A 12,709-nucleotide genomic window follows, 5' to 3' on the forward strand; every position below is an offset into this window, starting at 1 on the left:
CCGCGCCGCCCACCCCTGCTCGCCCAACCAGCAAAGGAGAAGAAGGGGAGAAGTAAAGGACACTGACAAGTGGGACCTATTCACATGGGTATAATGGACTTTACACAGCAAGATCTTCTATTTCCGGAGCTGGATCTATGCATTTTGCCAAATATGTGGACAGCTCTGGTATTTTTTTGGAGTCGGTGGAGTGGAGCTGCAATGTGGTGGAGTTGGTGGGGTGGAGCTCAAAAATTTGGAGTGGAGTGCTCCCAAACACCCCCTTAGTCTGTGCAGAAGCACGGGTTGATGGACTAATTTACAATAATATCATTTAAGCTTTGCATACCAATAACGCTGGGGTCTATCCAGAAACCGAGTGTTTTCCTCCTCTTAAACATCCAACTGTCGTTAAGCTTCCTCCCAGTTCTAGAACTGATCACTGATCAGCGCCAAAAGCAAGCGACCGACGGCTGTCGGCTGGGCATGAAAAGCACCTGTAACTAGAAGTGCTAGCCCATGGAGCAAGCCTCCAAAGCCTCTTTCTTGCACGGCTAACTCCGTTTCCTGTCCTGACAACCTTATTGCCCTGTTCAGAGATACCGCGCATACCAAAACTGTTGGTCGCACAAAACAGTTACCTGTACCTGTACTGCTCGGTTGGGGTACCGTCTCCAGGGACACCCTGTCCAAACCCCCGACGCCGCCATGTTCTCCTCCCACCCATCACCGACTCGCCGTCATCTCCCCACCGTCGTGATTTGCCGTTCGATTAGCGCGCAAAGCGCGGTCAACTGTGCTTATATAGATCCGCCGGCCATGCCTCCGAGCAGAACACACATCTGCCACACTTCACTCGCGAGCTAGAGCGACCCATGGCGTCGCGTATCCGCGCGCCACAGCGCTTCTCCTCCTCGCGCTCTCCTCCTGCTGCTGCTAGTGCTCCCCCTCGCCAATGCGCACCCCATGACACCGTCGCCGGGCGCCGCGGCAGCGCGCGCCCGCGCCACCGGCGGCGAAGGCAGGGGAGACGGGCATCTCGGCCGGGCTCGTCTCCACGCTGCGCGAGACGCTGGGCGCGATCAGGAGCGTGGTGGACATCATCTCGTCGTTCCCCATCGGCGGCATCTTCGGCGGCGGCGACCTCCGCCTCTCCTCCGCCGTCGCCGACTGCCTCGACCTCCTCGACCTCTCCTCCGACGAGTTGTCGTGGTCCATGTCCGCCACCTCGGCGTCGTCGGACTACAGCCCCGCCGGCGCCGGGGCGGCCGGGGGAAGACTCGGCACCGGCGACGCGCGGTCCGACCTCCGGTCCTGGCTGAGCGGCGCGCTCGGGAACCAGGACACCTGCAAGGAGGGCCTGGACGACACCGGCTCGGTGCTCGGCTCGCTCGTCGCCACTGGGCTCGAGGCCGTCACGTCGCTCCTCGCCGACGGCCTCGGCCAGGTCGCCGCGGCGGACGCTGCTGCCTCGTCGTCGTCGCCCTCCCGCCGCGGCCTCGGCGCCGCCCGGGCGTCCCCGCGGTGGCTGCGCGCGAGGGAGCGGCTGCTGCTGCAGATGCCGGTGGGGCCCGGGGGCCTGCCGGTGGACGCGGTGGTGGCGCAGGACGGGAGCGGAAACTACACGACGGTGAGCGCGGCCGTGGAGGCGGCGCCGGCGCAGAGCGCGGCGCGGTACGTGATCTACGTGAAGAAGGGGGTGTACAAGGAGACGGTGGACATCAAGAAGAAGAAGTGGAACCTGATGCTGGTCGGCGACGGCATGGGCGCCACGGTCATCTCCGGCCACCGGAACTACGTCGACGGCTACACGACCTACCGCAGCGCCACCGTCGGTGAGTGCGCGTCCCACTCTGCCCTTTCCATTCTGCTCCAAATCTCGTGAATACCCGACCACGGCGGAGACAAATTGAAACGTAGACAGGTCATTCAAACAGGCTCAAGAGACTTGATTGCAGGTAGCACGTCGTAGGAGTAGAGGATCGTGTTGAGGTCCATGCATGAAATTGAATACGCAAGTGCACGGTCAAAGCCAAGACTACGAACTGGATTGCACTAGTTTCTTGGTAGGCCTACGAAATTACCAATGGGAGCACTAAAGTTGCTTAGCAGTTAGCTCTGCTAAGCTAGATTACATTCGCCTGCTGGGATAAGCTCACTAAGAGTCTAAGCTAACATTATCATCTATCTTAGTTATGTATACGAGAGGGCGCGACCTCTGCCGGCGTACGTAAGATGGTCAAGGCGCCATCATTGGACTGCGGTATGGCTACGACGACCGACCGTACGGTGCGCGTCAGGCATGGTATCATGTCAGTGATCACTGGCGAGCAGGGTAGCTCGGGGATGGGAAATCCAACCGAGGGTGGTGCCGACCACCGACTGTGCTGCACTGCTGCGGTACCAATCGTGGATCGAGCGACATATGGTTAGGGGATCCTAGCCCGCTAGCATGGGCTTGACGGTAGCTGTGGTTGCGGTGTCGCTCGAGTCAGTCCTGGCCTGGGCTCCCGGCGCCGTCTTACACGCGGGCTGGAACGCACTGTTCCCGTGCTGCACTTCATTGCAAGTGTGGCACTGTGGCGCGCCCGGAAGATTCCACGAACACGCACGCATGCTTGTACAGTGTGCCATACAACTTGCCTCCAAGACAAGTAGCAAGTGTGCAGTACATTCAACTCCTTGGGATGATTCGGATATGGAATCGAATTTGGATAGCACTTTTTACCATATTTTAATTCGAATTCAGATACGAATACGAATATTATCGAATACGAATACAAAATGAATAGTTCGAATTTGGATTCGCATACGATACTTACTCGACTTATAACATAGCGTCATAACGAGTATTAATTTTATTTATCGATGGTTTTGTAATTGATCAAAAATCATGTTACAAGTAGGGAGTAAATTATGAGCATAGTACATAATAGATATCTTATTTAAAATAACATATCTATTAATGAATAATTAAATATATTAAAACAGATATAAAATAAGTATTTTCAATAAGTATGTAAATATCTTTTAATAATAATAAGTACATAGATATTTTTTTATAGTTGTGTAAATAATTATTTTATTAGCAATATTAAAATTAACATCATTTGTAATTAGTATTTAGTAATACAAATAAATTTTAGATGGCTACATTGGGTACTTTATTCTTCGCGGATACGGATATAAGATGTTTCACATTTTTATCTAATACGAATCTGGAACCGGATAGAGAAAAACACTGAAAATCGAATCCGGATACCTCCATTTAACATCCATATTAAAAATGAATACGAATACGGATATCCATATTGACGTTTTTAGTTGATACGAATTCGAATAATTCGGATTTCCAGACATCCATATCCATCTCCCACCTCCCTTCCTCCTCCCTCGCCTTAAATACGCAACGTGCCGCATTAAAAACTGCATCAGGATTTTGGGTGGTTGCCAACCTGAGATGCATCTATGGCTATATGCCATGCACCTGGGGCTGGCTTGGCGTGTGGGCCATTGCCGGGAGATCTCTGACTCCGGTCAAGAACCAGTGCACACCCGGCACCCCCACCCCACCACCATCCATGCGCCGCGCACCGGCACGGGCACCGCACCGCACGCGCTGGCACGCGGCGGTGCTACCATCTGACGAGAAGGGCACCAGGGATTCGCCTTGCCGCGAGCCGGCCTGTGAATCTAGGGGGGACGACTGGACGAGCAGAATTTAGGAAAGCAGAAGCCCGGGCCGTGGTCTGGTGGGTGACTAGTGAGGAGGATCGTCACGTCATCTCGCGAACCTTTTGCGAGCCGGGGATCGATCGAGCACCTCCAGGACCCGGCCTCACCTCACCGACACTGATTCGATCGGCAGGAGAAAGATGCCGATGCGGCGGTGCAGACTGGAGTGTGCAGTGGCGGTGATGCTGGCCAGATATACTACTGCAGTGTACCTTGTGCTTTCTGGGGTGCCCAGTTCCGGAAGAAAGAAGCCTTCGGATTAGCATGTGCCGGTGCTGCTTTATCCACGTCCCAGTCTCGGCTGGGATTCGTCGGTCCAGCCTCGGCGCTCTCTGGTTTCTGCCGTGAGTCCGTGCTGCCCTTTGCCGTCTCGTTTACCAGCAGGCTGGTGGAGTGGTGTGCCAAGTGCCGTGCCGAAACATCGGCGTCGCATGCACAGGATCGATGGATCATTTGCCCATTCGCTGGTGGTTGGCGGCCAGGCAACCAGCTGGAATGTGCTTAGATTAGTACGACCTGATTGCTGTCAGCAGCACTAGTCACATGTTGCACTGCATGACCGAACTCAGTGACGTCCTTATCCATATGACCTGTGGGCCCGCTTTGTTTCCGTGATCAAACAAACGAGACTTCGGGCCTGATTGGTTCCTGCACGCAGGTGAACCAGGCTCGCCAGATGCAGGTACGTCGTGATTGGTAGCGGGAAGGGGGCATCCCAGCCGGGTGGTGCATGCACGGTGCATAGGCTGTGTCAATTACCTAGAACTTTGATACTTGCATACATCCAAACAAAATCTCATCTCATACAGGATCAACAGAAAAAATAACCAGTCATAACTACCTGCATAAGCGTATCATGGTTGCTTTGAGCCTGCACCATCCTACCATCCTGGTCCGAGGCACGCACCACAACCAATCACGCTCGTAGCGCTAGTTTGGTTGTCTCCTCCAGCCACGCTCTCAGCGGGCAAAGATGCTCCCACAGCCAGGCTCCAGGGAAACGTGAGAATCAGCCGTTTCCAGCGAGCCATGCTCGCGCGGTGCAAGAATGAGCTGCTTGGGGAAGCGTGCAGAGGAGAAAAACTGCCGGAGTGCTAGCTGTTCAGCAGACCAAATAGCAGCTCGGAGCAACTTGGATCCATACGTGCACACAACCAATCCCGATGGAGGGTCGAGGGGCAGGCCCAGGTGCCGACCAGGGCCGGCTCTATAATTTTAAGGCCCTTGGGCAAACATAAAGATAAGGCCCGTTGAACTAATTTTGAATATCAAAACTAAAGTATATAGTATGAATAATAAAAAATTACTTTGCAATATATGTATAGCTTGTAAAACATAACAATAGTGTAACAAAAAATTAAAAATAACCATTACGATTACCTCAAATAAAAATATAATGTTTCAATGCTTAGTAAAAAATTATCTTCTGGCATTTCTCGATGCAAAATCTTCAAGAACAAAATCAAGATTAATATCGTCCAAAACATTCTTCTCAGTGATGCACATAGCCAAGCCATTCAATCTTCCTTGTAATATAGTTGATCTCAAACAATTTTTCAATAGTTTCAATTTGGAGAAATTTCTTTCGGCTCATGCTACAATGTAGTTAAGAGAATCCGATATGCAATGGAGACATTCGGGTAGCAATCTACGGCTTTAAATTAGAAATTTTAACCCTAGCACAATTGGTATAAGCACAGTGCATAAAAAAATAAATAAGAAAAAAATTAGAAATACTAATCAATCAGTGTGTTGCATATTATGACGAGCGAATCGGATCGGTGTCCTTGCCATTGTCGATCGCTACATCACCGGGTGAGGAGCCAATCAGATCGGTGCGGACGTCTCCTCTCCTCAGCCGGAGCGCGTCGATGAGCAGGTAGGGTCGCAGCGGCAAGAAATGATCAAACGAAACATCGCCTGCGGCCTACCCTCCGCTTGATGGATCAGGTTACGTAGAATAGGACTGGAAGGGGGAGCTACCTACGACATGAGCTGTTTTGTGACGGGTCTTCAAATGCTTAATAGAAAATTATATGAACTTAGTTACCTATGTGATCCTGGTCCTCCAGCTGCGTGGCCCCCGGCGGTCGGACTGCCTCCCCCGAGCCGGGCCTGGTGCCGACCACATGCATGCGTGGAGACTCCTGATAAATCTTTTGACCTGCTTACTGTACTTCTCAGGAAACCACTAGTCTGACGCGAATCTGACCAGTTTCTCGCGCCTGCTTGTTTCTGTTTTGCAGCCGTGAACGGCAAGGGCTTCATCGCGCGGGACCTGACGTTCGAGAACACGGCGGGGCCGGCGAAGCACCAGGCGGTGGCGCTGCGGTGCGACTCGGACCTCTCCGTCTTCTACCGCTGCGCCTTCGAGGGGTACCAGGACACGCTGTACGCGCACTCACTCCGCCAGTTCTACCGCGAGTGCCGCGTCACGGGAACCGTCGACTTCGTCTTCGGCAACGCCGCCGCCGTGTTCCAGGGCTGCCTCCTCCTCGCGCGCCTCCCGCTGCCCGCACAGAAGAACTCCGTCACCGCGCAGGGCCGCCTCGACGCCAACATGACCACGGGATTCGCCTTCCAGTTCTGCAACGTCTCCGCACACGACGAGCTCCTCGCCGCCGCCGCCGGCAGCGCCGGCAACGACACCGGGAACGGGACCGCCGCCTTCCCGACGCAGACGTACCTCGGCCGACCGTGGAAGCAGTACTCCCGGGTGGTGTTCATGCAGTCGTACATCGGCGGCGTGGTGCGGCCCGAGGGGTGGCTCGCGTGGGACGGCGAGTTCGCGCTCGACACGCTCTACTACGGGGAGTACATGAACACTGGCCCCGGCGCCGGCGTGGGCGCGCGGGTCAGGTGGCCCGGGTTCCACGTCATGACCAGCCCAGCCGAGGCCGGCAACTTCACCGTCGCGCAGTTCATCGAGGGCAACATGTGGTTGCCACCCACCGGCGTCAAGTACACCGCCGGCCTCACGTCTTGATTCGGCTTCAGCACGTCATGGTGCAAGCTCTAGATTTAGTACTATATCGATCGTCAGCATACTACATGATGTCTGTGGAGGGAAATGTACGAAAGAATGGTGAGTGGATGAATCAGTTGTTGATTGGGGTTGTTGTTTTAAACACAACAATGAGAACAGGGGCTGAGATCAGCGGTACATCGACCTGTTTAATTCTCATATGTTCCAAATGCTTTAGATTCCTGTGCAGCTGTGCTATTCTACACACAGAAAAGTCAAAACTGAAATGGCCAATTCCTCTGAACATCTGAAGACTGAAATGGCCTGAATGCATTGGTAATTCACAACGAAATCCCAAGTATCATGCTACAACCTGTAAAGTTCTGATGTTTGTAACATTTACATTCATGTATCAGCAAAATTAGTCCTTCGGCCCGTAGATATCACCTACCCTCTTTTCTGCTTTTGCAACTCATAATATGGTACACTGAAAACAAAATCTGATACATCAATACATGTACAGTACCCAAATCAAAACATACAAGTCATACAATGTACAAGGATTATGGTCAGTGTCGCAGCGCCTTCGTCCGATCGTCTCGTCCATGGATCACCAATTCACCAGCACGCTTCCAACAGTTGAACAGCACAACATTTGGTAACCGGCCATGACCATCGTCAGATGATCTCCTCTGCTTCCGTCACTGAACAACGCACCTCTCTGGTGGTCTCGTCGGAGTCAGATGCATGAGCGCCAGGAGAATGCCCTCACGCCCAGAAGCCGTACTTCACCGGCGCGCCGGCGGGCTTGAGCCACGGCTCGGCGTGCAGGAAGTTCTGCACGGTGAACTTGGAGGCCTCCTCCTCGGCGATCACCTTCTTGTACCCGGGCCAGTTGACGCGGCCGGCGGTGTCGGCGCCGGGCCCCCGGTTCGCGTACTCGGCGTACCACAGCGTCTTGAGCCCGAAGTCGCCGTTCCACGGCAAGTACCCGGCCTTGTCGATGAACGCGGGGATCTCGGACTCCATGATGAGCGTGCGCGAGAACTCGCGCCAGGGCCGGGCGAGGTAGCTGCGGATGGCGGGGCGGGACGCGTCCCTGAGCGCCGACTCGGCGGTGAAGCGGCAGTACTGGAACACGAAGCCCGTGCTCTCGCGGCCGTCGGCGCGGCCCTGCGCCGTGGCGATGTTCTGCTGGTTGTCCATGGGCCGCCGGAGGACGAGGATGCAGTTCTGGAACACGGCGGCCGCGTCGCCGAAGACGAAGTCGATGGTGCCCGAGATGACGCAGTTGCGGTAGAACTGAGCCTTGGAGTGCGCGTACAGCGTGTCCTGGTACGCGTCCATGCGGCAGTTGAGGAAGATGGACCGGTCCGACTGCACCAGCAGCGCCACCGCCTGGTGCTTCGCCGCGCCGGCGGTGTTGCGGAACCCCAGCGCGATGGCGATGAAGCCGTCGCCCTGCGCATCTGCGTTCAAATCGTGTGTCAGCGATTGAGGCCACGCGTACGTATGCAAAACGGGGGCCGCTTCTTCTTACTGAAGGTCGCGGTTTTGTAGGTGGTGAGTCCGTCGGCGAAGTTCCTGCTGCCGGTGATGATGGTCTTCATGGCGCCGTCGCCGTACATGGTCACGTTCGCCATCGCCTTGGTGATCGTCACGTACTCCTCGTACACCCCCTCCTTCACGTAGATCAGGTACCTGTCACGAGAAAGCAGAAGGGTCATCGGCGGATGCCCAAGCTTCTCCGTAGCTGGAGAAAATTAAAGAGCATGGATGAATGGATGCACGCGCGTGCGCGTGCGCCGGCACCTTCCGGTGTACTTCGTCGGCATGGCTTTGAGCGCGTCGTTGATGGTCTTGAACTTGCCGCTGCCGTCCTTGGCGACCACCACGCTGGGCGTGAGCCTGCCCTGGAAGTTGTTGCCCTTGAGCAGCCTCCTCTCTTGCCCGTTCACCCACGGCGGGGCGTCTTCCTCGATGCTGAGCAGTCTCCGGCTCTCGGGCGCCGGGCTGTCGCCGCGCTCGCCGTGGAAAGTGCCCGAGTAATTGACTTTGGGCTGCTTTTCCATGTCTTCTTCTTCGGTGAAGCTGAATAACCTCCGGCTGGCGGGCGCCGGGCTGTCGTCGCGCTCGCCATGGAAAGTGCCCGAATAGTTGACTTTGGGCTGCTTCTCCACATGTTCTTCTTCGCGGATGCTGAACAGCCTCCGGTGGCTGGCCGCCCCCGTCATGTGGAGCGCGGCCAGAAACGACGAGGCCTTCTCGATGATGGCCAGCGCGTTGCTGGTGAGCTCCTTCCCGGACTCCATCGCGCTGGTCATGTTCTTCTTCAGGCCCCCTTCGGGGAACCCGTCGATGCACGTCTCCATGTGCGCGATCACCGCGCTGAGCCAGACGCGGAGCTCGTACCCGCGCCTGGTGACCTCGTCCAGGCCGCCGGCGTCGATGCCGCGGAGCGTGCGCGCGAGGTCGTCCTTGGCGTTCTGGTAGATCTCCTTGCAGTCCGCGACGGCGGCCTTCACGCGCGGGTCGTCGCCCGTGGCCAGCGCCGACCGGTCGAACGCCTTCCCGACGGCGTCCCCGATCACGGCCACGGCGGCGCGGACGATGTCCTTGGGGGACGACGCGCTGGCGTTCACGGCCTTGGACAGGCTCTTCTCGCAGGCGTCCCTGTAGTCGGTCTGCGCGCACATCATCTTGACGCTCTTGGACACGCTGAGCAGGCTCGACCCCGAACCGCCGCCGGACGGGGAGGAGGGCGAGGAGGTGGACGATGACGAGGCGTCGTCGTCCTGGACGCTAGCATTGTACGCGACGGCAGCGCCTCCCATGACAATGAGGATAAGGACCACCGACGCGCCGCCAGCGGCAACCATGACGCGCCTGCGCTGCTGCCGCTGCTTCTCGACGCGGCGCCGCTCCGTGAGCGGGCCGAAGTCCGAGAATGCCGTCGACATGGCCGACGGCTTTTACCCCCTCCCCCTTTCTTCTCTCTCCCTCTGCCCTTACCTGCTGAAAGGCAGAGAGGACGAAGAAAGAGCAACCGAGTGAAGAAAGGTGGCCTCGTTTCGATGTCGTTCTAGAGAAACAACGGCGCTGAGAGATTTGAGGAAGTCTGGTTAATTTGGGAGTTGGTTAAAAGTTCCACAAATTGCATGTGCGAAAAGAATAAAAACTAATGACATCACACATTGCAAGAAAGTTTTAAAATGAAGAAAAACATAATTCACAAATTGGCATCACACGTATGTAAAAAGAATAAAACTGATAACATCACTTTACATGCAATAATTGTTAAAATTGGAAACGGAATTCCTAACCGTTACTCGAGTAAAAATCCTTTTGCGTCGTCAGTCGATTTTTTTGTCTCCAATCCCTGTCGCACGTAGCCCACAAAGCGGACACGCAAGGCCCATATGTGGGAATATGGCCCATCATATCCCGTCGATTGTTTCCGTCGAGCGAGAGAAACAACACGGCCTTCTCCACCGCCAGGCCGCCCCTCTGCTGCCTCCGGTCTCGTCGAGGCCGCAGCGCCGCACAATCCCGCCGGCCCGACTTTTTTGTTTTTTTTCCTTCTCGACGGAAATATTTCCAAATCTGATTTGGCACAATCCACGCTAGCGTCAAGCTTACACGTCTCGGCGTCAGAGAATTTGACACCAAGGTAGTTACACCATCGGTGACGTGGATGCTGACATGGTAGGAGGCTTGGCATCAGCGTCAATGGAGCTTGGCGCCGTAGATCTTGACGCCAAGCTTGGCGTCGTAGATCTTAGCGCCGAGCTGTTATCCCATAGCTCCTGACGTTTTGAATGAAGTATGTATAATTATTCCGAGAAGCATGTAACAAACCACACTATGATTTAGCTGATTAGGACATGTGCATCTTATCCCAAAAGTCTAGGATCAAACCCTAGCATTGAATCTTTTTTTCTACATTTTATTCTTTTTTCTCTCTCCCTACCCGAGCACGGCAACTTGTGCATGACTATACTGATGTTTGCCACGAGATTACTGTCCACGCAAGCGACACGCAACTTGTGCATTTCCTGCCCGAATTTTTATTCAGCAGCAAGCTTCCAAGAAGGCTAGCGGTAACATGTGATTCCCTACTGGCAGGTTTTTTTTATACTCTCTTAAATCTGTTGTTCATGTGCAGCTAGAGCTGTATATATATTTTTTAGTGCACGCGCATGCATAGTACCTTTCGGTATTTTAGTGCTTAATTATATTTATATTTTAGTGCTTAATTAGCACTCGGCATTGCAGCAATCCAGATACGTTGAAATTCAGACTGCAGATTCCTTCACTTCAGGAACAAGGCTGCAACAAATTTTCAGTACGTCCATGTATGTCTCAGATTCGGGTCCAAGCTAACTAGCTAAGTATTGCACAAATATAATATAATACTGCTATGTGTCAAACTCTCAACTGGGGCGGCTGTTAACTGGAGATGCATCTGTGTTGCTTTCTTTCGTTGCCTCGCTCGCGGAGGGAGGGAGAAAAAAAATAAAATGTAGCAAGAAATATTCAATACCAAGATTCGAACCTATACATGGCCAACCGGGTCGCACGGCACTGGCACGGGCTTGGCATGGCATATCACTATGCGGTACGGTGGCTTAGCCGTGCCGTACCATGTAGTACCGCCGTGTCGACATCTCGATCCTGGCACGGCCCTATGGGCGGTTAGCCGTGCCGTGCTGTCGAGCACGGTAGCCCGGCGTGCCCGCGCCGACCGCGACCCGCTCCGTCATCGCCGCGACACCAGTTGCTGAGGGGGCTCGCCCGCGGGGGGCCGCGCCGCCGCCTGCGCGCGCCCGGGGGGGGCCGCCGCGAGCGAGAGAGAGCGGCGTCGGGGCTGCCTCCGCGAGCGAGAGAGAGCGGCGCCGGCGCGAGCGAGAAGAGCGATAGTGGCACGGGGAGGGATGGGAGGCTGGGATGAGTGTTTTTATTCTAGGGTTTTTCAATCGAGTACATCCAACGGCTTAGGAAGAATATCAAACATCCAACAGTTCATACGATTCGGGCCAGTATAGTGCCGGCCCAATTTTCGTGCCATGCCCGTACCGGCACTGCGGGCTAGATTGCCGGCCTAGGCCCGACACTACCTACGGGCCGTGCCAGGCACTGGCATGATGAGTGTCGGGCCGGGCCGTTCCTGGACCGTGCTTCTTCGTGTCGTGCTCGGGCCGGCCCGTCGTGTTAGCGCCAAATGGAAATCTATATTCGAACCTAAACCTTGAATAAGATGCGCACGTACTAACTAGCTAAACCATACTTCTCGCAATAATTATACATGTTTTATTCGAAACGCTAAGAGCGGGTAACAGCTCGACGTCAAGATCTACGGCGCCAAGCTTGGCGCCATCGACACTGCCATGTCAGCATCCACGTCACCGACGGCGTAACGACCTTAGCGTTAAACCCTCTAGCGCCGAGACATGTAAGCTTGACGTCAATAGCGCCAAACTAAGGGTCCAGGTTTAGAAATGTTTCCACCGGAGCTTATTTGTGGGAATTAAAAAAAAAGCTAATAAACAAAAAAAATCCCTCTATCTCCGTCTTCCGCTCCTGAGCACGACCGCCGACCGATCTCCGACCCCTGAGCGCGACTCCGCCACTAGCCCTGGCGCCACTCTTCGCTCGAGCGCTGCCGCCCTCCCAAAGGCTCTCCTCTGCCGTTGTTGCCCTCTCTCAGGCTCGAGCGCTGCCGCCACCATCGGGCTCTTCGTCGCCACCATCCCTCCAGGTCGAGCACCGCGGCCACCACCCTGAGCCCGTCCTCCGCCGCTGGGCTCAAGATCTCGCGCCATGTCGAGCTCTCTGGCCATGGAAGCAAATCTGAGCTCCATCGTGCTCCCGTCGGGGCGCAATCATCAGGTTTTGTCAAACGAAGTTCTTGAGCATTTTTTTCATTGACATGTCTTCACATTTTTCTGTATTTGTTGTCTTTATTTTTTCCAAAATTCTTTTTGAAGTTGTTTATGCTGTGCAGAGTGCCATTTCTTTGGACCACAACAG

At 54.7% G+C, this 12,709-nt stretch overlaps 2 protein-coding genes across 2 annotated transcripts; one reads left to right on the plus strand and one right to left on the minus strand.

The window, feature by feature from the left end:
• Window positions 1-952: 952 nt before the first annotated feature.
• Window positions 953-6,922, plus strand: LOC101759390 (pectinesterase; the record flags this gene model as incomplete). Its single annotated transcript, XM_012846700.3, has 2 exons — window positions 953-1,814; window positions 5,961-6,922. Coding segments are annotated over 2 exons (1,602 nt in total), but the record flags the coding sequence as incomplete, so codon positions are not given.
• A 181-nt stretch (window positions 6,923-7,103) lies between these two features.
• LOC101765590 (probable pectinesterase/pectinesterase inhibitor 23) lies at window positions 7,104-9,639 on the minus strand. Its single transcript, XM_004973532.3, has 3 exons — window positions 8,492-9,639; window positions 8,220-8,380; window positions 7,104-8,148 (listed from the first exon to the last, which is right to left on the minus strand). The coding sequence occupies exons 1-3, from the start codon at window positions 9,637-9,639 to the stop codon at window positions 7,448-7,450; spliced, it is 2,010 nt and encodes a 669-aa protein (XP_004973589.1). The 3' UTR covers window positions 7,104-7,447.
• Between the last annotated feature and the right edge of the window lie 3,070 nt (window positions 9,640-12,709).

This window comes from Setaria italica, chromosome VI (assembly GCF_000263155.2).
Source record: "Setaria italica strain Yugu1 chromosome VI, Setaria_italica_v2.0, whole genome shotgun sequence".
In the NCBI taxonomy this organism is placed as follows: Eukaryota; Viridiplantae; Streptophyta; class Magnoliopsida; order Poales; family Poaceae; genus Setaria; species Setaria italica.